Source organism: Mustela putorius, unplaced genomic scaffold, assembly GCF_011764305.1.
Source record: "Mustela putorius furo isolate JIRA1106 unplaced genomic scaffold, ASM1176430v1.1 tig00000224_pilon_pilon_pilon, whole genome shotgun sequence".
NCBI classification, from domain to species: domain Eukaryota; kingdom Metazoa; phylum Chordata; class Mammalia; order Carnivora; family Mustelidae; genus Mustela; species Mustela putorius.
This window is the reverse complement of record NW_025421321.1, coordinates 33,894,907-33,920,711: the sequence shown is the minus strand read 5'-3', so window position 1 is coordinate 33,920,711 and position 25,805 is coordinate 33,894,907. Positions and strand designations below refer to the sequence as shown.

The window sequence follows — 25,805 nt, the reverse complement described above, 5'->3', positions numbered from 1 at the left end:
GCGACCCCGGACCGAGCCCCCACCCGCGGCTGGCCCTTCTCTCCTCCTTCTCTCAGCAGTCTAAGCCGCTCCACGGCGCGCTTGTTTTTCTCCTCTTCTCCCCCACCGCCGTCCCCTGCCCAAATCTCTCCCCCCTCTGCTCGCTGCCGAGCCCCCGGAGCCCCTCCTGCAGAGCCCCGGGCGCTGCTGCGCTCACTCCTCCCGCAGCTTGCCTTTGCACCCCTTCCCCAAACCTCACCCGCGCTCCTATCGCCCTGCTTCCCCTTCTCCCTTCTGCGGCGCCCCTTCATCTCTCGCCGCTCCCCCTCCCCAACCAAATCAGGCGATCTCCGGAGATGTGAAGAAGGGGGGTGAGCGGACAGGAAGATGAAGGGAGCAAAGCTGCCCGCCGCGGGACAGGCGTCTAGGTGAACAGGAAAATGACCGAAGAAACACACCCGGACGAGTAAGTTTGGCCGCGGGGTGGGACGAGGGTGCCCCGCGGGGGTAGCGAGGGAGCCGGGGCTGAGGACGCAGGCAGGGACGCTGCTTGGGTGAACTTGGCGTGGGGTGCAGCTACTAGCCGGCCTGTGGGCTTTGGGCTGCGAGATTTCCCCCCGCGTTGTTGAAGTGAGGAGGGGGCAAAGACTGCTTAGGGCCCGCGGGGGCGCGCCTTGAGTCGGCGGGCTGGTGGCCGTGGCGGGGGCCAAGGGCGCGCGGGTGACCTCGGGGCGGTCCCCGCTCCCTCTCCGGGGACTCACAAACACCCCCACCCCGAAATCTTCCGTGGCCGGAGCGAAAGACCTGACACCCCCGCTACGGCTTCCCGGGGTCGGTGGGTTTTCATGTAGTGACTTTGTGACTCCTGCCCCGCCGCTCGCCCCCCGGTCCCTGAGGGAACCCACTGGGGCCCAGGCTCCGCCATTTCGTTTTCTTGAATCGCTCTCATTTGCATACCACATTTTCATTCATAAAAAACACGGCGGAGCCAGGGGAGGACTGGGCGCGGGCTGCGCTGGGGTCTGCGTGAGCAGGGATCCCCAGGCAGGTCGCCGAGCGGGAGCCGCTGGAGGGGTCCCGCGGCGCGTGTGAGCGTGTGTGCACGCGCTTTTGGGCTTGAGATAGGCGCCCCGCGGGATCGGGGCCGCTCGGGGGCGGATCCGAGTCGTGTGCTGCGGGGGCGGGCGGGAGCGTGCGGGGCGGTGTGCTGCGGGCCAGTGTGTGTATGTGAGTGTGTGTGTGTGTAAATGTATGTATCTGTGTGCGAGTGTGTGTGCGCGCATGCACAGGCATGCGTGCCCGGCCCGCGGGCCCGAAGGGAACAATGCTCGGGGCGCTCCGCTGGAGGGTCTCCGGGGTGACCCGCCGCCCTCCGGGGCATCCGGGACGTTTCCCAGCCGGGGGCCAAGGTGAGGTTCCCTCCAGCCTCGCGGTAGTGGAATCGGGTTTGGCTTTCTCCCACCCCCGCCCGAGGCGTTTCCAATTAGGGGAGCAGCGGAGGCAGGGCTCCTGGGCCCCGCGCCTGAGGTCGTCGGCTTCGGGTCGGAGTGGTCACCTCACGGCGGCCCACGCCGCTGCTCAGTGGCTGTGCCCGCCACCAGCCACTTTTTTTTTTTTCTTTCTTTCTTTCTTTTTTTTTTTTTTGTGAATAAGACGCTCTCCTTTATTGTCACATGATATCTCTCCCCTCCTCCCCTGCACATTCATAAATCCGGAGCCTGCCTCGGCTCCTTTCATTCAGAGCTGCCATTAGCTAAGGTAGCAGTGGCGCTGGCTTGGACGCAGAAGAGCCGGTTGGTAGCCACTGGGACACACCCTGGGGAGAGGCCCAGAGAGTGGGTTTGTGGGGTCGTGGGGGTTGGCGTGTATCTGCTCCAGAGGCCTGGGGTCTTTTGCCCCTGTGAGCATTGACAGTCAATGCAGAGAGGGGAAGTGACTCAGGGCTGGTTGACAGGGAGGGCTTTTCTTGTAGCAGGTGACAGAATGCTGTGCTCTACTCTTCAGAGTACTACTTCACTTTTTTTTTTTTTTTAATGCCCCTTTATCCTTTGGCCTCTGCTGTTGCCAGGCTGGGCCTGAGAGGGTATTGAGAGGGGTGGTGTATGGGAAAGAGCATTTCCTTCCTTTGGGGATCTTTGACTGCAGTAACCCCTGGTCTGCCAGACACCGCACCTGGAGAGCATCCTGCCTGGTGTGCCTGTTGCTGCAGTCCCACCACCTGTGCTGGTCTTTTCAAACATTTTGCTTTGCTTTCAGGAAAGGGTAAAATGGGGGGGGGGGTTGATCTTGTGGGGAAGAAATCTGCTGGTGGGCCTTGCCCCCATACCAACTTGACTAATAGACAAGTGTTTTTATAGGTCTTCCTCTGTCCTGGCACACACAGATAGTAGTAACAGGGAGGGACAGTTGCCTTGCTCTGAACTTTGGGATTCTTGTTACAGATTGGTTTCATTCGCCCTGCCTTGGGTTCCTTACCTCCATCCCTTGGGAATACTGGCCTGGCCTCTCACTTTTCACCATAGCATGTCAGCTTTGCACCTACCCCATCTGCTAGCCAAAGCAAAGGGATTTGGGGTGGCATCACCAGCAAGAAATGACTATATCTCATTTCATGCTTTCAGAGCAATTCAGCATGGAACTGGCTGCCTCCACTGCTGTCAGAAGCCCAGTTGAGACAGTGGGTATTTGAGGACAGGTTCTGGTTTCAGTTAGAGAATCAGAAAGCTGTGGCACCTTAGCCCAGTGCAGAAGTGGTCTTCCTGGGATTACTTTTAATGTAATGACCTTGGCATGAGACATGAAACGTAAGCCCGTAAGAACACGGGCTGTAGGGGCTGTAAACTGCCATTTGTGGACACTGTTCATTGTATTGTTCAAGTTCTTACGTAATGACCCATCTGAAAAATTCCTTTTAAATGTTAGTGCCTGGAAGAAGGTTTCTCTCTGGGTTGCAGGACTTGCTGTGATTGCCTTTTTGTTGTTGGGTTTTTTTGCAACCACTGTCTGAAAGCTCAGAGCTAAAATTATTGCTTGATTACAGTAGTTGTAGTTAGTCTAGCTTTTTGCTAGATTTATTTACCTCTCTAGTATGAATTTTGATCTTTCATTTTCTTTTCTAATGGCTTTATGTTTGAGGTCCTACAGATATCTTTTGGAAGTAGACAAGGTGTATTAAAATAAAGCAGTTTGGTGACCTCAAATGGGAGACCTATGGGAGAAATAGTTATGCCTTAGGTGAAGTAGATTTTTCTTTTCTTTTCTTTTTTTTCAAGATTTTATTTATTTATTTGACAGACAGAGATCATAAGTAGGCAGAGGCAGGCAGAGAGAGAAAGAGAGAGAGAGAAGGAAGCAGGCTCTCTGCTGAAAATGGTGGGCTCTATCCCAGGAACCTAAGATCATGACCTGAGCTGAAGGCAGAGGCTTTAACCCACTGAGCCACCCAGGCGCCCCTAAAATAGATTTTCTTGATAGTCCATATATATTTAAGGTTTTTATTAAATGGTACAGATATATAACAAATATGTTCAGTGTCAGTAAAGTCAGAATTTTGCAACTGTCAAAATTGTGCCTACTTTTAAAAAATAATTAATGTTTGGTCTTCTCATGCTCTTTTCTATGTCGATTTAAAACTCGAGGGAGGGGCGCCTGGGTGGCTTAGTGGTTGGGTGTCTTCCTTTGGCTTGGGTCATGATCCCAGAGTCCTGGGATTGAGTCCCACATCAGGCTCCCTGCTCAGCGGGAAGCCTGCTTCTCCCTCTCCCACTCCCCCTGCTTGTGTTCCCTCTCTCGCTGGCTTGCTCTCTCTGTCAAATATATAAATAAAAAATCTTAAAAAACAACAACAACAAAACAAAACAAAACAAAACTTCTCGAAGGGCACCTGGGTGGCTCAGTCGTTAAGTGTCAGCTCAGGTCATGATCCTAGGGTCCTGGGATTGAGCCCCACATCGAGCTCCCTGCTTAGCAGGAAACCTGCTTCTCCCTCTCCCCCTGCTTGTGTTTCCTCTTTCACTGTGTCTCTTTCTGTCAAATAAATAAATAAAATCTTTAAAAAAAGAAAAAATACTCTGACCTTTCTCCTCTGATCCCATTCCAGCTACAAATGCATGTTAAGTTTTACATTTCTACAGATTTTAAAAAATAATTTAAAAGTAAAAAGCATCAACAAACTGTTGAAAAGAATCTTTTGTCCAAAAGAGTGGAAAAAATTTTTTTGATCATGTGCATTTTGTCTGTATCTTGAAAGCATTTGATTATGGTCTTGAATGATTTGGAAATTTGTTGACAAAATGAAGAAATCCTTCTCAAGTGAGCTTAACGCAGAAGACATCGGCCTACCATGTAGCTATTCTGTCCCTCTCATAAATACTTCTCTGAAAGACATATCTTGCTGAGAATGGACTTTTAGTCATGTTTTTCCTAATGTTGAAAGGTCTTCCATTAAAAAAACAACAACAAAAAACAGATATTTTTACCGAACCATTTCAAAGAAATGAGACGTCAGAATGTCCTGTCTCTGAATACTTGAGCTTACTTCCCACAAGATGAGGATACTCATCCAGGAAACCGCAATACCATCATCACACTTTACAAAATTAATAATTATTCCCTTTTGTCTTTAACATTCAGCGCAGTTGACTGAAAATGTCTTTTACAACTGTCATTTCAGCCAGGTGCCAATTAATGATCCTGAGTTAAAGGCATTTAACTTATACTTACAGCTCAAGGCTCAGCTGTTTGCTCACTTTCTGATCTAAGGCAAGTTATTTCTTTCACCTTGGCTTTTTTTTTTTTTTAAGATTTTATTTATTTATTTGACAGAAAGATCACAAGTAGAGAGAGAGAAAGGAAGGGAAGCAGGCTCCCTGCTGAGCAGAGAGCTGAATGCGGGGCTTGATCTCAGGACCCTGAGATCATGACCTGAGCCAAAGGCAGAGGCTTTAACCCACTGAGCCACCCAGGCGCCCCTTTCACCTTGGTTTAATCTGAGTGAATAAAATGGGAGTGAATGTTAGCAATTTCATGGAGTTGCTATGAAAATTAAAGGAGATATCCTATGTAAAGCTTACTGTCGAGCACCAAGCATCAAACAGGTGTCCGGTGTTGGCTCTTAGAAGGCCACTGGGATAGGTTTCTTATAGGCTCAGCTTGTTAATTTTTCAAATAATCCTATGAAGAAGGAGTTACCCCATTATTTTATTATTTTTTAAAGATTTTATGTATTCATTTAGAGAGAGAGCGTGTGCACACAAGAGCCACCGGTGGTGGGTTGGGGCTGAGGGAGAGAGGCTGGATCCCACCACCCTCAAAACAGCCCTGAGATCATGACCTGAGTTGAAATCAAGAATCAGAGGCTAAAAACTGAGCCACCCAGGTGCTCTGGAGTTACTCCATTTAACTGATGAGGAAGCTTAAGTTGCTTTGCTTAAGACGACACTTTAGTCATTTAGTCTTCTCAACAGTCCTATGAGATAGATGGGGTATTATTACCTCCATTTATAGGTGGGGAAACTGAGCCCCAGAGAAGATGAGTAACTTGTCCAAGATCGTATCATTAGTAAATGAAGGAGTTAGGATTTGACTCCAGCAGCCTGGCTCAGAAAGGACTTGTTTTGTTTTGTTTTTAATATTTTATTTATTTATTTATTTGACAGAGACACACGGTGAGAGAGGGAACACAAGCAAGGGGAGCGGGAGAGGGTAGAAGCCGGCTTCCCACTGAGAAGGGAGCCTGATGTTGGGCTCCAGTCCCAGGACTCTGGGATCATGAACTGAGCAGAAGGCAGCTGCTTAATGACTGAACCATCCTGGCAGCCCAGAAAGGATTGTCGTTAACCACTGTGAGGTACCTTCTCAGAGGAGGACAGGTGGGCCAGCCTTAGTCATTCTGACTTCTGAGCTCACACTGTTTCTGTCAGTCATGCTGTCCTTGATTCTTCTGAATTGGTGACAGTCTATCATTGCCATAATTTTTTCTACTTCCTTTATCTTCCCTGAAATTGCCATGGGGCACGTACTGAATTAAAGTGAATTTAAATAAACCTAGGCTTGAGAATTCTATGATACACCATAAGATATTTGGAGTGTGAATCCAGAGTTGATTATTGCTGTATGTCAGCTGTATGTTCGTTGAAATACAGTTGTAGAAATTAGACCTGGTACAATAAATATTGATCCAGTTTCTTTGCATCAGCCTTTAAAAAAGAGGTGTTTATACTCCACCTGAATAGAGTCCTTAAATGTTGAGAACATGGAGTTGGCTCTGCAGAATTTGAATCTTGGTCCATTCACCAGAAGATCTTGAAAGCAAGACAAAACAAAACACTTGGAAAGACCTTAACAAAATTGTAAGCCAGGACATGCAATTGTATAAAGTCAAGGGCCTACTGTAAGGCCCTTCATCTTTCTAGGTGGTGAACTTGTACTTCTCTCCATCTGCTAGGCTTGTTTCCACGAGGACTTAGTGAGTGCTCCCTCCTTTCTAGCTATGGCTGATCCCCTCTGCTTTCCACTTCCTTTAATCAGATAAAATATATAAAAGTGAATCAGTACAAATACCAAAACTATTCTGCCTCAGCAGTCTGCTTACTCAGGCTCTGTATTCTGGAGTTTTCTTCCTTCTCTTCTGCAAGTGAATTTCTGCTCATTCCCCCTCCCACCAGTTCTGCAGCCATTACTTTGATGAGGTCCTTCCATTCTTTCTTTTCCGTCCCCTCTTCACATCAAAACTGAGGACCCTTTATAGTATTTTTTCCTCATGCTGTAGGGCAGTTCCCACCATTTAGAGTTGGGCCTATACCCGACTAGATTCTTACCAGAATATGAGCTTCTTGAATTCAGGATTACCTCTTAACTACTTAGTTTTCTAGTTGTTGGCCCAATACTGTTGGGCACATTATGGTTGCTTAATAAATGTCTGTTGAATTAAAAAATGGATTTAATTATTTTAGGATGCTTTGTCTCTACCAACGAATGCAATAATTGTAATTGTATTTGTGCACAGAAAATATGTGGATAAACCCCCTCAGAGAAACTGCCTTCACAAGAAGCCCTTGGCACATTTTGTGGAACTTGGGTGCTGAACGATCTGGTGGTGGTGGTCTGTGATTGATAGCTCAAAACCATTTTGGTTCCAGTCAGTGTTGTAGGAGTTGGGAAGTGGAAGATCTTGAGTGCCTTACAAGCCAGGGGCTATGTTTCTGCCTCTGCAGGAGAATCTCCACAGAAATCACAATATTAACAACTTGTAGTAGCCGCAGGGTTCTCGTGGAGTCTCGGCACTCAAAGTCAGAGACAGCCATGCTCATGAACACCAGTATTGGCACAGTTCCTATATTCCCCGGGCTGAAAGCAAATACACAGTCTGACAGCAAAACTCTCAGAAACTGAACATGATGATAATAGAGGCAGAGCCCCAAGTTTGGGGGTATGGTTTTTTTGGCTTGTTTTGTTGTGTAAATTGGGCTGGTTTTGTTTGTTTGAGACCCAGTCATATTGATGAACTCCTGTAAATGCTTCCCTTTAAGCAGTATGTAAGACCAGAACATTAATGATTTTTTAAAGCATGTTCAGGGGCATGTAGTCACTGGAGTAGAAGGACTATTTTGCACCAGTACACATAGTGCACTGTGGAGCAAAAAGCATTTTCTGTGCACTGGTGGGCGTGACACGTTGGTCCTGCAGCTTGTTATGTGTCTCATGTCATAGAAAGGAAGTCAGGCCAGGATTTTAATAAAATACTTGCTAGGAACTGGCAATTGAAGGGATTAGAATAAGGGCAGCTTTTGAAATGTGTGGGTTTGGCTCCTCTGTGTACTGATAGAATGATTTTTCAGATCTGGTTGTTTTCATTCTTAGATATATTCCCTGTTGGCCATTCCTAAGTGCTTAAACTTAATTATCAGGTTAAGTTTTTAATTGTCTTTCCTAGTTCATCTGGTAATGGTATCTTTGTCTCTTCGTTTTCATTTCTTATTCCTCTTCTTTTCCTCTGTGGGTTGCTTTGGCCCTGGCATCCAGTATTGATTTTTCAGATACTACTTAGTTTTGCATCCCACCCTGAGAATGCATGGAGAAGGCTAGCCCTATCTGCCCTGCTGGTGTTGGGAATAATCACTTATGAAGCCTTATACCCATAGTCTTGCAGCATGCTGAGCGCATAGTAGGCTGTCTGCAAGTGTTTGTTGATTGATTAAAGCAAATATTTGTTAATTGAAAAGTAATTATACCTTGTATCAAAATATAAACTATTATTCTTAGTGTACCTACATTCCAAAAGATTTTGAGGTTACCTTTTCAAAATGTCCAGGAGGGACCGGCTGCCGTGATGATAGTGGAGGAAATGGGTGTTTTGGGGTCATACTGTGTTCTGTCTTCTGCTGATTAAGGGCCCCTGGAAGGTGTTTTAAGCCAGGAGTCCTGGGATAATATAAATGAAGGTCACTCTATCTAATTCATAGGCTGTTAAAAAGTGGAAATGAAATCTTGAAGGTAAAGCATTTCAGCACAGTGCCTGATAAATTGGGAATTCAGTGGGACTCACCCACCTCCAGTGTCTCATATCATGTAGCACAGTATGATTTATTTTCAGAATCTACAAGGTAGAGGATATCCATTTGCAATATTTTACCTTCAGAGCACCTTTTTTTTTTTTAATGTTTTATTTATTTATTCAACACAGAGGAAGAGATTGCAAGTAGGCAGAGAGGCATGCAGGGTGGGGGGGGAAGCAGGCTCCCTGCTGTGCAGAGAGCCCGATGTGGGGCTCTATCCCAGGACCCTGAGATCATGATCCCAGCCTAAGGCAGAGGCTTAACCCACTGAGCCACTGAGGTGCCCAGAGCACCTTTTGAGTCAAAGAACAAGATTCTCACTTTAATGCCTGTGAGAGTTGAAGTGACCTGCTCCAGGGGGTTACTAGGAGAATTAGAGCCTCGAAGTCACATTCTGCTTTCTGTTCGGCTTTCTGGTGCTATGCTTATAGGACCTAGAGAAACTCATTAGTTTTGGTGCTGTCATGTCAGTAATGCCCAGCTGACTGCTGGCACTTTTACTCAGTTGGCTGTCTTTTTAAGATTTCCTGTCTTACAGAAGCTGGCCTCCTCTGTTACTGTCAGTGTACTTACCTGTACATCCTTGGCCTTGTACTACAAGGATGTAGTAACATCCTTGGCCTTCTTGACATTCCTGCCAGAGGTCTAGAAATCCTATCACCAATGCCTTTCAGATTGTTTTTCAGAGTCCATAGGCTTGGTCTGGGTGGGGTAGGTGTGTGTGTGTGTGGGGGGGGGGTTGGCTGAAGATTCCCTTAGGAGTGAGTTGGCTTGTGACTTGTTTTTTCTATTTGTATGCCGTGTTGGTGTTTATGTTTTATATTTTCAGCCAAGAAATAAAGTAAATGTTAGATTAGATGTTTAATGTAATCACCAGCATTCCAGTAATTTTATTCATTTTTACAGGTCTTTTAAAGCTGCAAAGTGTGAATATAGTCTTAATGTAGTCATTTCATCTTTTTCCTTCATTTAATAGGTTAGATCAAATCTATGATTTTTCTCAGACTCAGTATTCCAAAACAGGTCTGCTCTGCCAGGGGAGCATGTACTGGCTCAGTATTCCTTCTGGGTCTGACGGCCTAATGGTTGCCTTTTCATTAATCTGTGTATAAACAGGTTTCATATCCAGAGTCTACTGTTTATAAACTAGCTTTGAGTCCCTTTCCCTCCATTCTGATGTCTTTTATACTAAGGAAAATCAGGGAGTACTAGTTTCCAGAGGTTTTCAGAGTGTGGTAGACTTTAAATCTAAATTACTTGACTTTATTTTTTTTTTTTAAGATATTATTTATTTATTTGGCAGAGAGAGGTCACAAATAGGCAGAGAGAGGAGGAAGCAAGCTCCCTGCTGAGCAGAGAGCCCGATGCGGGGCTCGATCTCAGGACCCTGGGATCATGACCTGAGCTGAAGGCAGAGGCTTTAACCCACTGAGCCACACAGGCACCCGTCTTTAGAAGATACTTGGACCCTAGGGGCCTCTGGGTGGCTCAGTCAGTTAAGCGTCTGTCTTCAGCTCATGATCTCAGGGCCCTGAGATTGAGCTCTGCATCGGGTTCCCCACTTAGAAGTCTGCTTGTCCCTCTCCCTCTGCCCCTCCCCGCTACTCATGCTCGCTCTCTCTCTCTCTCCTTTCTCTCATAAAATCTTAAAAAAATGATACTTGGACCCTAATTGCAAAGCCATGTGTTAATTATTTTATTGGGTAAGTAAATAACCAGGCTGGTGAGGCTTGAGCCAAGGGAGTGACTACCTGGTGAGTGCCATTCACTTACTGTGTACCTTAGTGCACCAGACACCGAGATGGCATGGGACTGGAACTGTGACTCAGAAGGAGGCTCTGGCCTTAGGGACCTTGTGTTCTAGGGTGCTAGGCACTTTCATATGCCTTAGGGGTATGAAGACAGCATCATCTTGATGACTGACTCTCAGAGTTGTTTTTCCTTTCTTCCCTTGCTTCTGCAGGGCTCCCCCTAGAGCTGCAGGCATCAGGATTCCCAAGTTGAGGGTGGGGGGCAGTCTTCATCCAGAGCATCTGCCCTTCCCAGAATCCCCCAACTAGCTCTTCAAGTTATTTTTGGGGGGTGTGTGTTGTGTGTACATGCACTCGTGCCCTCACATGTGGATGGAATATGTCTGACAGCCAGGAGAATATGCAGAAAGGTTAAGTATCTTGTCTGAGGTCACAGAGCAGAATTTATTTTTAATCCAGGTCCTTTAACTTCGGGCCCCATAATTATAGAATATTACATGTCATAACTTTGTAGAGCTTTAGTTTTCTTATATAAAAAATTGTGTTGTGTGTACAGCTTGATTTATATTATTGTAGAGCAAATGAAGTTAAAACTTACTTTGAATCCTGAAACTGCCTCAGAGCTATGAGGTGACATTTCTTTCTTGCATTTCTTTTCAGCCCTGGAAAGCAGTGCCCCCAGAGGTGACCTTTTCTGTACTGATACAAAGAGCAACTTTACGGGTATCTGGATGGCCCCATTGGTTGGGCGTCTCTCTGCCTTTGGCTTAGGTAGTGATCACGGGGTTCTGGGATAAAGCCCCTTGTCAGGCTCCTGCTCAGTGGGGAGTCTGCTTCTCCTTCCCACTCCCCCTGCTCACTCTCTCTCTCTCTCTCTCTCTTTCTCTCTCAAATAAATAAAATCTTTCAAAGAAAAAAGAGCAACTTTACAGATACCTCTTTGGGGAAAAGAACTAGCCACCTTATCCTTGAAGTCTAGATGAGAATGGATAACAATGCATACTATTCTGGACCTGTGTTTTAGCCTAGCTATTTTGGGAGGAGGATCAAACTTAAACTTGTATTGTGAGTCTTGCAAAGTGAGGATTCTGGTTTAGAAAGGCCTCAGATTTTGTATTTTCTTTTCAAGATTTTATTTATTTATTTGACAGAGATCACAAGTAGGCAGAGAGAGGCAGGTGGTGGGGTGAGGGGAAGCAGGCTTTCTGCTGAGCAGATGAGGGGCTCTATGTGGGGCTCGATCCCAGGACCCTGAGATCATGACCTGAGTTGAAGGCAGAGGCTTTAACCCACTGACCCATCCAGGCACCCCATAGATTTTGCATTTTTAAAGAGGATTTATTTATTCGAGAGGGAGAGAGAGACAGATGGACAACAGAAGCGGGAGGGGCAGAGGGAGAGGGAGAAACAAATCTCAGGTGGTCTCTGTAGTGAGCATGGAGCCCAACTCGGGGCTCAGTCCCAGGACCCTGAGATAGATCATGACCTGTGCTGAAACCAAGTGTTGGATGCTTAACCCACTGCACCTCCGAAGTGCCCTTCAGATTCTCCATTTTTTAATAAACTTCCAGGTGCTGCTGCTCCGTGGATGACAGTTCATGGGTTATCAGGGCATATCCGGTAGTGCCGGTAGTAAGCTCACAGCGGCCAGGTTTGTGTCTGCAAAGTTGACTTCACATACTTGGTGTTTGGAATCTGTTGAAGAAGGTGGTGCTTCCACATGGAGACATACTATTATCAAGCAGCCACTTCTCCATCCCTGGCAGAGTTTCCAGCTTTGAGATGGAGCTTGGCTTTAGATGGGAATATGCTGGAAGAATTTTTTCTTACGGCTTAAAAAGCATTCTTGGTGAATGCCAGGAGGCCCAAGAAATCCATCATTTAAAAAGAAATATGAAGTCCCAGCACTTTGTATGTAAGGTCTATGGTCAGCTGGCATTCTGCACCTTCCAGACAAATCCGTCTTGTATGGAAAGCCTGCTGCCTGGGGAAGCAGGCACGTACAGCCCTAGAAGAAATCACAGGAAGTAATTAAACAGAGAAGGTCAGAGAAAGAGGAAGTGGTTGTGTTGTTTCTGATGCGAATAGCATTGTTGTTCCTCAGGATCCCGATGATGGTGTTTAAGTCTTCTGGAATGCACTGCTTGGGGATTTGATTGTATTTAAATTGCAGCCCTTTCAGTTTATTCTTTTAGACAGCAATCTAGTTAGGAAATGAATTGCTTTTAGGTCTTATCAGGAATACCCACGTGCCTGAGCAGAAGTTTTAAGCAAGGAGTTGCTTATAGCTTGGCAAATTGCACCTAAATGAAATGAATGTCAAGACTATTAGAGGTTAATTTTAGGTGTCTGGAGTTCTCCTTAATTCTCCTGATTAAACACTTTAACATAATAGTTTCCTTAATTGAAATAATGATGGAATATTAGTATGCATATTAAACCATTTACCCAAATTTGAATAGGGTTAAAATGCAAATTATCCATCACTTGTCAGTTGCTTACTTTTTAGAGATGATTCCTGGTGAGAGATGGGGAAAAGACTGGAATGTGAATTGGGATGGGGCTTTCCACTTGAGGCAGCATGGCTAGGAAAGCCAAGAATAGACCAGAGGACTGAAGTAAATGAGAGACCCTTTGTTCCCCCAAAACAGTGGTACTAAAAATACCCCAATGCTGTGATAGTAAAACTGCAACATGGGGGCAGATGCGGTGGGAAATCTGAAATGAGCTGATGACCCTCTGGTTGTGTGTTCATTAGTCTGCCATATTTGTGATGAGAGACTAAAGACCCTCCACCCCTACCCCTGGATATCCCATCTGAAGTTTTGGTCTGATGCCACCACCTAGCACTTCCCAATGTCTGAGAACCCATAAACACTCCCAGGTGTCTGTAAACCAAATACATAATGTCACCCATTTGTAACTATTACTCTGTTTCAATGTACATAGCTGCATTTACAGAATAATAAACCATGACCTCTTTAAAACACTACACAATTCACAGTGGATGTTTGTCGTATATTTTTCTTAACTTATGGTTTATAACAAATACAACTGTAATCCCTGGGGAGGGGAGCTGGTATCCGAATTTTCTCCCGTTGAGTCTTCATACTTAGAAAATTGGGAATCCCTGTGGCCCTCATTCTGGATGTAAGAACATAAGTGTGGTCCTTCTGTAGGGGATGCAGGCGCAAGAAGGCGTGTTCCTACTCCTGGGTGGATTGGTTGGAAGGTCTGAGGAAAGTAGGGGCCAAGTGTAGTTGGAGGAGGAGGAGATGAAAGTGAGTCAGGCCCTCTCCTCTAGAGACTTGGCATGATGTTTGGTCTTCTGATTAAAGCTGGGAGTGCTGGGGGCTTGAGTCTTCTCTGTCTTCAGTTCTTGCCTTTTTTAGCTCCCGTGGTCAGCACTGTCCAGTACCTGTGCTGTGCACTCTTGAGTGAATACCAAGCAGCACAGAAGATGGTCACCCTGTTAACATGTGTACAGAGCTCTGGAAGACAGGAAATTTAGGTTCCCGTTCCTTCTTCACCACTACCCTGGTGTGTGGCCTAAGATGTCGAGCTTCTCTGGACTCTGCTTTCTCATCTCTAAAATTAAGCGGTTGAATAGCATAATGATACTGAAGGATTCGTCTAGTTCCAGATATTGTAGGGAGAGTAAATGTTAAAAAATTGTTTTATTTATAAGCCTGATATTCTTTTCTCTCTCTCTTTCTTTCTTTCTTTCTTTTTTTTTTTGAAGCATAGTTGACACACAATGTCTCATTAGTTTCAGGTGTACAACATAATAGTGACTCAGCAACTCCTTACCTTATCTTGTCCTCATCGCAAGTGTAGCTACCATCTGTCACCGCACAACACCATTTTACAATACCATTGTCTGTATTCCCTGAGTTGTGCCTTTCATCTCTGTGACTTACTCATTCTGTAACTGGAAGCCTGTATCACCCACTCCCCTTCACCCTTATGCCCATTCCCCCACGCCACCTCCCTCTGGCAACCACCATTTTGTTCTCTGTGTTTACGGTCTATTCTGCTTTGTTTTTTTAGGTTTCATATATACGTGAAGTGATTTGCTAGTTGTCTTTCTCTGTCTGCCTTACTTAGCATAATCCTCTCTAGGTCTGTCCATATTGTTGCAAATGGCAAAATCTTCTTCCTTTTTATGGCTAATATTCCATGGTGTATATATGTGTGTTCGCCACACATTCTTTATCATTTATCTCTCCATGAACACTTGAATTGCTTCCATATCTTGGCTGTTGTAAATAATACTACAGTGAATCTAGAAGTGTATGTATCTTTTTGAATTAGAGTTTTATTTTCTTTGGGTAAATACCCAGTAGTGGAATTACTAGATTGTATGGCATTTCTCTTTTTAATTTTTGTGAGGGACCTCTGTTGATGGGTCAATATAGAAATTTACATTCCCATCAACAGTGCATGAGTGTTCCCTTTTTTCCACATCCTCACCAGTACTTGTTATTTCTTGGTTTTTTTGTTTTTGTTTTTGTTTTGTTTTTTGGGGGTGTGTTTTTTTGGTTTTGTTTTGTTTTTTTATACTTGTCATTTCAGGCAGGTGTAAGGTGATATCTTAATGTGGTTTTAACTTGCCTGATGATCAGTCATACTGAGCATCTTTTCATGTGTTGGTTGGCATAATACTCTTTTTTTAAAACAGAGAGAAATACAAAGTAGAAATTAAAATACTAATTGCTGCCCCAGTCAGGGAAGAGTTCACTTTTGGCAGGGTGGGTCTTGAATCTTAGAGGACTTAAATAAGGGTGATTGGTGGTATTTTGCGGGAGGCACAGATCAAGCCATATAGCGGGGAGGCATCTCTTGTCCAAAGGTCTCTTCCACAGGTAGGAAACTCCTTGTCTAGGTTTATGCTGGGGGAGCTCAGAGAACAAGCCAGTGGGATTGGCTGAGACTAGCTTTGGGAGGCTGTTGAGTGCCAGGCTAACAAAGCAGGTACTTGGACATTTGTTCTTTAGGTAGGACAGAGCTGGTTAGGGTTTTGAAGAAAAGATGATGTGATATGTTGTTAAATTCAAATTAGTTGAACTAGTTAGCGGGTGCAGGCTAGGCTGGAGTCAAGAAGGCTGCTAATAATTGTTGCTCTGCCATACCTGGGCAGGACTTTGCTCTCTAGCCTTAATTAAATGCAGTAGTCATTGCTGTAAAAAGTTCTGTTCCAGGGAGGGTGTCGTTAACGCTTATTGGAAGATGGTCAAGTATGCAGTGAAATTCAGAACTTTACTTTGTAGATCAAACTTAAAATTTGGGAGTAACCCAAGTAAGTGGTGTGAGTTTTTTGATATGTTTTTAGTATTATTACTTATGCAGAAACACAGCACTGGTCTGTTGAAATTGCTTGTGAAGTGTGCAGGATACATTGCCCTTAGTAGAGCAAAATGGTTGCAATTAGATCATAAAATTATAGAACTGGGGAGGATCTTAGGAAAATGCCATCTCAGCTCCCTTCTTTTACGTGTAAATTGCAGTCTGGAGAGGTCAGATGTGTGTACTGGGGTCACCATGCTAGTCAGTGGTTTGGGATATGTCAGTGAGCAGATGTCATCTGGCCTTGGTTCCAGTCTTGTTTTGGGTACTATGTTAAACAGTCATGACAATTGCTATCCTCAAGTTGTGGAACCCCCAGGAGACAAGATAAAGATGGTGGAAACAGTCAGTTTGGGTTCACGTGGCCCGTGTAGACGGTGAACCATCAACACTTTGAACAGATTGATAGCGTTGGTCAGCTCCTATGCAATAGGTTACAGTAGTTGAGCTTGCCAAACGCTGTCCCTGTGTGGCTCACCTGCAGATGGCAAGTAGGGTTCCTGAGGTCTGGCTTCCACGTGTTGTGTTTCAGGGACAGAAGGGTTGGGGGTAGAGACAGAGGAGGGCCTCTTTCAGCTTGCCATTCTGGGAGAGGGGAGATGAGCCCTCGGGTGAAAAATTGAAATACATGTGATGTTCCAAGGTTTTTGCACCTGGGCACCAGCAAAAAAGTTTTGAAACATTACCTCTCCTTGTTCTTCCTCCCCAGCTCCAGTGCCTTCTGTTCTCCCCATGTGTTTGCTTTTGATGTTAACTGCCAAGGCAATGTGGTCATAGACAGCAGGAAGTAATATTTGATATGCAGGTCTCGTGGGGTGGGGGTAGGTGGATGCCAGGATGGGAAGGGTGGCGGTTTTGGCACATTAATGTGAGAACACTGCGCGCTTTTAAGCCAGCAGGTGCTGTGGCCCCTAAGGAGGGAAGGGAAGAGTTGACCACCTGGTCATATAAGAGCATGTTTTTATGGTAGCTTTCTACTTCCAAGTTTTTCTAGGGCCACTGCCCTATAGGCTGAAACCAGATAAACGTAGGATTATCCTCTGTACCAAACATAGGTAGTGTTGTAGCCAAGGGCTTGTGGAAACTTAGGCTAGAGAAAGAATGAAAATAAGCTCCAAACCAAGCCACTATCCCCACAAACCAAAGGTCCCACAAACAGGCTGGGCAGGCATACCCTACTTTGTTACAGTGAGATTTGATCCATTTCCCATTCCTGCTTTCAAACTACATACAGTCTTTAGTCAGGACTCCCCATGCGATAACAAGATTCATTCATCATTGTGTAGGATAGGAAACTTATATTTTTAAAACTTTTTTTCTCTTGGGCTTCTATCCATCCCTCCCTTTTGTTTCTTCCTGTTGATCTCCTTCAGCTGGGCATTCTTTTACTCAGGAAGTAAAAGGGTCCCTTGTGAACCTGAAGATCCTAGTTCAGTGCTTCTGAATTGTCCAAATGATTCGGATCATTTGGTTGTAAATGATGGATCCCCCTTCCATGTTCCTGTTACTCCACAATGAGCAGCACAGCAGTGACCTAGAGAATTAGGTAGGTGCGGTCCACCCACCACCCCTGGTGTACAACCTGAAACAGACCCCGCCCCCTGCCCCCCAAGCTGTCCTAACAAGGACAGTTTATCAGTAGAACAGAGGCCCAGGGTTGGTTTGGGACACTGTTTAGGATGCACTACCCTTCCTGCTTTACAGTCTTAACCTTTCTCATCCCTGGACAAATGGAATTAGAATTTCACCTCCACTGTGTGTGTCCTTACTAAAGCAAATCCAGGAGATTCTAATGTGCCTCAGACTAATCAGGATTTGGAAGAGGGGAAGTAGGGGGATAGGCTGGGAAGTAGTCAAACCTAGAGGGTTGTAACCAACCAAGATGGTCTTGACTAGGGAAAATTTACTCTGTTTAAAGATTCTGGGTGACAGATGTTAACTAGATTTATTGTGTGATGATCATTTCATAGTATCTACAAATACCGAATCATGTCATACACCTGAAACTAACATAATGTTATATGTCAGTTATATCTAAAAAATAATAAAGCCCCTCCTCCAACTTCCCCAGCTTGTCACTACCACTACTCTGCCATTTTGGAAGGTATTCAGAAGGCAACACACCTCCATGTCTGTGAATGGGAATGTTCTGAGAAGTGTTCCTCCTTTTCCTGCCCTTCCTTCTTGGTTCCACCTCATTTATGTTGGATAACAAATAATTACTAAGGGAGGAAGATACCAAATTGATGTTACATGTGAAGTAAGATCATAAGGGATAAAAAATAAATTCTAATTGTTGATCCAAGAGGTCTTTAATAAAAAAAATTCTAAAGCATATGAAAAATCACCTATAGCTGCCGTAAATTATGGCTTTTTAAAAATTATTTTTAAAAAAGGTTTAACTAAAACTTTGACAGCCCTATTAACTTGGTAATGTAACACAGTTGCTTTTAGGATACGTATTTAGCTATTTTAATAGTTAAAGTAATAAATATAGGTTTTGTTTTGTTTTGTTTTCTTTAGTGGAGTGGAACCAGTTATTTTGCAGGAAACAAGAATAGTTCTTGCATTTGATTTTTGACAAAACTTTGCTAATGTGAGACCCGTATTTGCTCAAATTTAAAGGAAAACAGAATTATAGAATCATATGCTTTTACCTAGAAATGAAAATACATTGACTTAGAACAGATGTCTCTAACAAAAACTGATGCCAGGTTTTAAGACTATAGCTTGTCACCCAGAACCAGAAGAAAATGGGACACAGTCTTGCACAACAATGTAAATGTACTCAGTGCCACTGAACCATACACTTAAAAATGGTTAGAATGATAAAATTTTATGTTATATATTTTTTCCACAATTAAAAAAAAATCAAACCAAAAAAATGGGACTGACGTCAACTAATGACTTAATAAGAACTCCAGAAAAATGGCAGCTTGAGCATGACTGTCTGGGCCTGCGCACCTCAGACTCTCAATCTTCCAATTAGAATCTTCCTTTGTAGATTTCTTGTTTCCTGTCAATCGCTAGTCCCCTCCCTCTCCTCTTCTGCTCCTCCCCTCAAAAAAGCTTCCTTCACAAAAGTTGAGGCAAGTGAATCTGAGGTCACTCCGGTGGCGCTCAGTCGTGCGGCTTCTAAAGGTTCCTGCAGTTGACTTTGACTTTGTGCATTTCTTTTTAGACTAGTGTCTTGACAAGGGGTTGGAACCTCTGAGAAAGGGCTTAAGGTCCAAACAACTTTGCAGGAGCGCTACCACCACAGCTGTTCTTGATTTTGGATGGTGGGGCGATGAGCCCCTCCCAGCTGGGGAGACCAGGGTTGAGGGTCCACTCATTCATTAGTGACCAACCAATACTGCCCTTAGGCAAGCACTTCTTATCCCGAGAGCCTCAGTACTTCTTGGGTAGAACAAGAATACTGATTCTTACCCCGCGTGGGATAACAGTGCAAGAGTTTACTACCTAACACACATGTGAAAACCAAACAAGCCAGTTTTCTCTTCCTCCTTTCTTCTATTTGGAGACCAGCAGATTGCTAAACTGGCAGGTGAAATTAAGAGTCAAATTCAGATGTTCAGTGAGAATGAACATGTGCCGTAGTGCATGGCTATGAGAAAACAACCTGCTCCTTGATGATGTCAGGCCCTTTTTGGTGTTTTTAAGAGTTGACAGTTCTCTCTTTAAGTGGTTTTACTAGTAGCATGTTGATGTAAATCGGATTGTTAGCATTTCTGAGGTGGTGTGCCCCCAGAGCAGGAATATTGGCAACTTTTTATATAGATTTTGGGAAATTTTCAGTAAACTGCATGGTAACCAAGAAGTACTCATTCTTGATTATTGAAAATTTATACTCATTCATAAACTGTTTATAGATTTGACACTTGCTGGCCTTGGGAATACTTAAGTTACCACATCACCACATTTGATACTTAATTTGGTAATCTCTGTGTCCACTAGAAAAAACAAATGTTATGATGAGCTGCTATGATAAGCTCTTGGGGATAGGGTTATTCATGGTCGACGGCACAGTTGTCCATATGAAAGCACACCCCCTTCCTCCCCCTCCCAGGACTGAAACACCGAATCCAAAGATCTTACCACTTCAGGGAGCTGAGAAGTAGGCCCTGTTCCACCACGCTGAGTGGCCCTTCAGTTTCTGCTTGGACACTTCCGTGATAAGAAACCCACGTGCCCAGTGTCTTGGGCATGCGGCTCTGCTTGTTGGCAGAGCCTTCTATGGAACCACTGTCCACAGCAGCAACAACCGGTTCTCTTGTTCTGACTGCCCTGCTGATGCACGAAGGCTGTGTGTCCTCCGTTCTGCTGGCCAGGCATCATCCCTGTCTCCTTATCTGTGTTCAAGTTCAACCATCTCCAAGAAATTGGGGGACCAGAATTGGAGGCGCTTTTCTGGATACAGCCAACTCTTAGACATGTGCTGTTTGCCTCTCTTTGTGCAGTCTAGGGTGGCGGGGTTGGTGGGGGTGGGAGGTGTGCATGGTCCATACATAGAAAGGCTCCAGGCTGTTTGCATTGAAAATGCATACCGGGGTGCCTGGGTGGCTCAGTGGGTTAAAGCCTCTGCCTTCGGCTCAGGTCATGATCCCAGGGTCCTGGGATCGATCCCCACATCAGGCTCTCTGCTCCGCGGGGAGCCTGCTTCCTCCTCTCTCTCTCTCTCTCTCTGCCTACTTGTGATCTCTGTCTGTCAAATAAATAAAAAAAAAATCTTTAAAAAAAAAAAAAAAGAAAATGCATACCACTCGTGCTGAGCCTGCACCCTCGATTTTTCCTTTTCTTTTTTAAAAGATTTTAATTATTTATTTGAGAGAGAGAGGGAGCATGAGAGGAGAGAGGGTCAGAGAGAGAAGCAGACTCCCTGCCAAGCAGGGAGCCTGATGTGGGACTCGATCCTGGGACTCCAGTATCATGATCTGAGCTGAAGGCAGTCGCTTAACCAACTGAGCCACTCAGTGCCCTCAATTTTTCTTTTAATAGATGTATTGTTCACCCTCAGCTGCCATGGGGTTTAGAGGAGTAGACGTCTCTCCCTGTGACAGGGCCTCCTTTTTGCCAGTTTGAGCACTTAGGTATTGTATCCTCTTGGCTTTTAATGTGGTGGGCATGGATGGGGACGGGCATTCCCGCCTTTCCCAAACGAACTCTCCACTTCTAGGTGCGGTACTCTAGTCTTTTGTATTCCCTGGCTGGTACTCTTCAGCACAGGTGCTGAAGGACAGGCAAGAAGGGGAATGAGCTGCTAATAGCATTGAAGTTGGTGGGTCTCAGAGCTGGTCCTGGGCCACCTAGTCAGTCAGCCGTCTGCAGGGCTTGTTAAAAATGCACGTGTCTGCAGCACCCCTCCCCCTCCCAGACGCCCTGGCTCAGTCAGGAGATCCACTTCCTAAATTGTAATTATATCCTCGATGTTCATTTTCGTAATTGTCCACCTACTGAGTACTCAGGAATCTTCAAGGCCACCTTTGAGCCTTTCTTCAGCCACCCAGTGCTTTTAATAGTTCCTGAGTATGTGTTTACACAATCTGCATTTTATGAAGTCCATAAAGACATATTTACCCAACAAGTCACCAACGCTCCAAAGGTCAGTTTTCCTCAACTTCTATGAAAGGTTCTTAACTCAAAGTCAATTAACACCAAGATAGACGCCAATTAAGGCAAGGAAATGAGCTGTTCAGGCCAACATTCCATCGGTACCTTTTGTCCCCTGTTGCAGCTTAGTTTCCCAAGTCCCTTCACACCATTTACTTCACATAAGCTGTACACGTGTGGCCAGATACAGCATACAGGTAAACATGCCATTTGTCTTGTCATGTCATCGTGTGGGAGTGCTGTTGAAGAGCATGTCATTTCAGTAACTAAGAAATAATGCCATGTTAGCACTTTGCAGCTGACCGAATTGCCCTCCCCATGGCAGGTGGAGGGGTTATCACAGGAAGGCCCACTCGGGCTCCTTCTGTAGTGTTGCTTTTTCAGAGCCTGTGGTTCATTGAGTCTTGCCAGGGTCCAGAGTTGGGTCCAGAGCTGGGATTTCCTCGTTTACAGAGAGGAATTCCTTAAAAGAATTGCAGGAAGATTAGTTGAGATAATGTGGATCACATGCGTTGCACAGTGCCTGGCACATGGAAAGCAATCAGTTTAGAAGTGGGTTATGTCCTGCAGCTGATGATGGTGATAAAACAAACCGACAACCCTGAGAGGGAACAAACCCTTTAAGTTTGCTGTTGCAGTAGGGTCAAGAGCCTCTCCTGGCAGGTTTTCCCCAGCATAAGGCACAGGGAAGCCTCAAGTCCTGTGGCAGCCGCGACCCCATCCTGATGCCGGCTTGGCATCCCACATGACAGCCATTCCTCGGGAGAACGGTATGGAAGTGCGGCAGGCTCCTTCTGCTGTCACCGGAGATTCCATGGGTGACATCTTTCAACCTAACTTCTTACCTGTAAAAGCCTCATTCTTAGGAGAAAAAAGCTAGGTCATCTTTTGATTTGATTTGGGAACCATTTTTAGTTAGGTTAAGAACTGGAATAGTGAGTACAAACAGTGATGTGAAAAGAGCCTCTCCCTGAGAAGATCTACCAGGTGCCCTGATATGCTGACGAGCCCAGCATGGGCAGGGAGGAGTGGCTGCCAGTGTAGACTGCTTGCAGATTCTCTGGTATCAGCACGAGTTAGAAACTCCCCCTGCCCCCACATTTAAAATTATTATTAGTCTTCATCAGGAAACATAATTCCCATTACTAGAGGTGAGGCTGTTTATTCTTTTTTTTAAAATGACATCCAAGGTGTGAATTGCTCAGAGCTATGTTACAGGAAGGCACTAGGGCCTTCTTGGTAAAAACCAGAGGATTTAGACCAGTGCTGTCCAGTAGAAATAAAACATGAGTCCAGGAGTCGTTTTAGATGTTCTGGTGGCAGTATTTAAAGAAAAAATTGAATACAAACAGGTGATTTTAATTTAATTAAACACCTCTAAATTATCTCAACATGTAATCAGTATTAAAAATTATTTGTGAAATATTGTGCATTTTTTTCTACCACGTCTTTGAAATGCCATGTTTTCCACGTGCACCACATCTCATGGGGACGAGCTGTTTGCCGTGCTCATGGCCATGTGTGGCTAGTGCCTGCTGTGAGATAGTGTGCTTCTAGCCTAAAGAAGACCCAGGTGTGAACTCCGCTCTGCTGGTTATTAGCCATGAGACCAGGGGTAAGTTACCTGAACCTTTCAAAGCCTCACATGTTTAAAAAAGGGACCACAGTATCCTCTTTTCTGGGCTGTTTTATGTATTAATTCAGAATGTGTGTACATAAATTGATGGGTCCACGAAGAGGTGCTGTGTCAATAGCACCTATGAATTTTGAGGGAACCACTGTCTGTTGTGTAGAGTGTAGTTGAAAAGAGAAGGCTGATGATGAAAACCAGTATTAGGGCGATATTTGTGGGCTGAAGAAGAATTTCAAAAAATCTGACCAGTTCCTGGGCCTCTCTGGCTCTGGATAATGCATTTGGCTTAGAGCTCTGTGACCGGTTCAGAGACGAAGGCGACAGGGAATCTCTGTGGCATCATGAAAACCGTCTCCACTTCAGAGGCGAGGGAGCCAGTTTCAAATTCTGACTGAACCTTATACTGCATTTTTCATCTTTCCAAACTTCAGCGTTTTCGTTTCTTAAATGGTACTAATCATAGGAAGCTTGCGAGGATTCAGTCAGACACGGCACATGACAGTCTGCCGTGGCGTCGGCCACATCTGAGGTCCCTAGTACGTTACTGCAACTGGCATCCAGGAAGCAGTTTCATCTTGCCGAGGGGGCCTGACCTGCCCCTCTGAAAAGCTGCTCCAAAGAGGAAACCAGCAAGAGAGGAGAGGGGCCCCTATGATGGTTTTGGTGAGAAACTATGGAGCTGCAAACACACTAATTAATCCTGTCTCTGCCTAGTGGATGGGCGTGGAGGATTTAGAGCTCCTCATCTGTTTGGTTCATTGAATATACTGAGATTCTCCTAGGCTGTGCCAAGATGTGTGACTATGCAAGGTTCTGGAGGGGACTCTGGCAAAGAAACGGGAAAGAGGAAAAAAGGGGGCCCTGCCTGGGTGGGTGGCTTATTGGGGAGTTACCCTCCCTACATGAGCTAGGTCATAAACATTTGGTAACTTTTTTTTTCTGTCCCCTTTTAGTCCTGGCTTCCTTGTCTGGCTTTCAGTAATTTTTATTATTTGTTCTGGAGGAAAATGACTGTCAAAGTGTTGCACTTCTCCAGAGGGAGAAATATCTTCAAATAGAGTTTTGGGGTTACCTGCCCCCAAGGGGAAGCATGAGGAGATACGGTGTCTTCAGAGGTACAAGGACAAGTGAGTCAGCCAGCCGGAGAGAATAAATGCACGTTGATCTTTTGATTTAAGCAAACCAGACACCAAAATCTAGATTTGCAAAGCACATGAATGCGGGTGTGTGTGTGACAGTCACTGTACACAAAGACTCAGCATAAAATTGCTTTAAATAGGCAGCACCCCCGCCCCAAGCCTTGAGCTGAGGGAAGCTTTGCATGCTATGTATGTATCCACCTCTGATTTATCAGCAGCTCTCTTGCATCTGTGGCCGTACAGCAATAGATGAGAGCCCTTTGCACCCTCGCACATGGCATCTTTACTTGATGAGGATCATTTAAATGGCCCTAAGATTATCATTTGATGGGTTTTCACTGCATATGGGGTTTTCCTTGAATTCAGGGGGAGGTATTAATCCTATTCTGCCCCCCTTGCTCCACCCCACACACGTACAGATGTGAGGTTTCTATTAAATTGTGACTTGTGAGTTTTCTCATCGTTAGCTCACATTAGCTATGAGGTCAGAGACCTTCCGTGGTGGGTCTTTGAACGATGAATAAAGGAGCTGAGTGCCCCGTTTGAGAAAGACGAAATTTTCCACTGCCCCAAGTCGTGTCCCATGACTTGGATCAGAAGCCGGTGAGAGCTGCCTGGGCAGGTGGCTTGTTAGAGAGAGCCCTGCTTCATTTGTGGGTCTGAGCTCTCAGGAAAGGTGGATCTTATCTCGAAGGAAGTGGTGGCTCCCTTTATCAGGCCATTCTGGCGGAACAGGTTTGCTCCCAACAAAGAAGAATTTATGTTAACTGTTTCTGGCCTCTCACCTGCAGCCAGGAGGGCTGAGTTGCCTAGCCCAGAAAAGGTGAAATGACACATTCTCAAGTGTGTGGTGCTACCTGCCCCCAACCTCCCATCCCCCGCTGCAAGTTCCCCCCTCTGCAAGTCCTCCCCACCCCCAGAGGGACTACCTTCATTTCCACACCATTTAGGCCCCAGTCACTTCCTCTCTGAAAGCTTCTTGCAGTCTTTGAGACAGGTGGGTGCCCACACGGGAGCAGATAGAACATTGGGTCCCACCAAACAAAACTAGGCTCTTGGATATGAGGGAAGGAGGAAGGGGGCACATGGCTCCTCTTGCTGTTTTTAACATTTCAACTTACTATTTATTCTTGACCGCCGTAAAGAGTGAATAAGAAGAAGGCTTTAGGAGGATTAGAAAGTTTGTAGGTTTGTGGGAGAGGACTAGGAAATCCTGTTTTCCCACCTTTTCTCTGGGGTACAAGCTCGGGGTTTTCTGGCCCGGGGGTGGTGTTTGTGGCTCTGGCATTTTGCCCAGGGCTGAGGTGCTTGCTTTTCTGACCTAAGGGCAGTTAGCAGCCCCAGGGAGTGCCCATCAACCTCTTGGCCTGAGAACGGAGAACTATCCCTAGGCTTGGGAGTTAGACCCAGGTCACAACTGCGTAGTGAAAGATGTGGTTGGCCTGGCTGTTTTCTCTTACCACAGGGACCATCCACATGAGTGCCTGGGAGGAAGGGTTGTGGGCCTGCTGTCCATCACAGGGGTCAGCTGGGGGGATTCGGTAAGAATTTAGAAGAGTTCCCAAAGGAAAGGGCAATAGTCACTCAGCAGAGAGGCCCTGGGTCTCCTCAAACAGGAGTGCCCTGGGTGGAGGCGGGGGGGGGGGGGGGTGGAGGAGCCTGAGGACTTGTGGAGGAGCTCAGATGTAGCTGCTTAAATTAGTTCAAAGTGAGAAATGTAATTACTATACTTGCTCCAACCAAATGTCTGCACATTGTTATAAAATGAGGTGTAATCATAGAAGAGAAGATT

The 25,805-nt window shown here is 45.3% G+C and overlaps 1 protein-coding gene across 2 annotated transcripts in view; it reads left to right on the top strand.

Moving 5' to 3' along the window:
• Positions 1-314: 314 nt before the first annotated feature.
• The window catches only part of SPRED2 (sprouty related EVH1 domain containing 2), a 113,417-nt gene continuing 87,926 nt past the window's right edge, over positions 315-25,805 (top strand). The window contains exon 1 of one of the 2 annotated variants that reach the window (XM_004742080.3): positions 315-445. In XM_004742080.3, coding sequence (XP_004742137.1) covers positions 420-445 — 26 coding nt within the window. In that variant the 5' untranslated portion in view covers positions 315-419. The remainder of the gene's footprint in view (positions 446-25,805) is intronic. The other variant, XM_013051105.2, reaches the window with a different exon arrangement.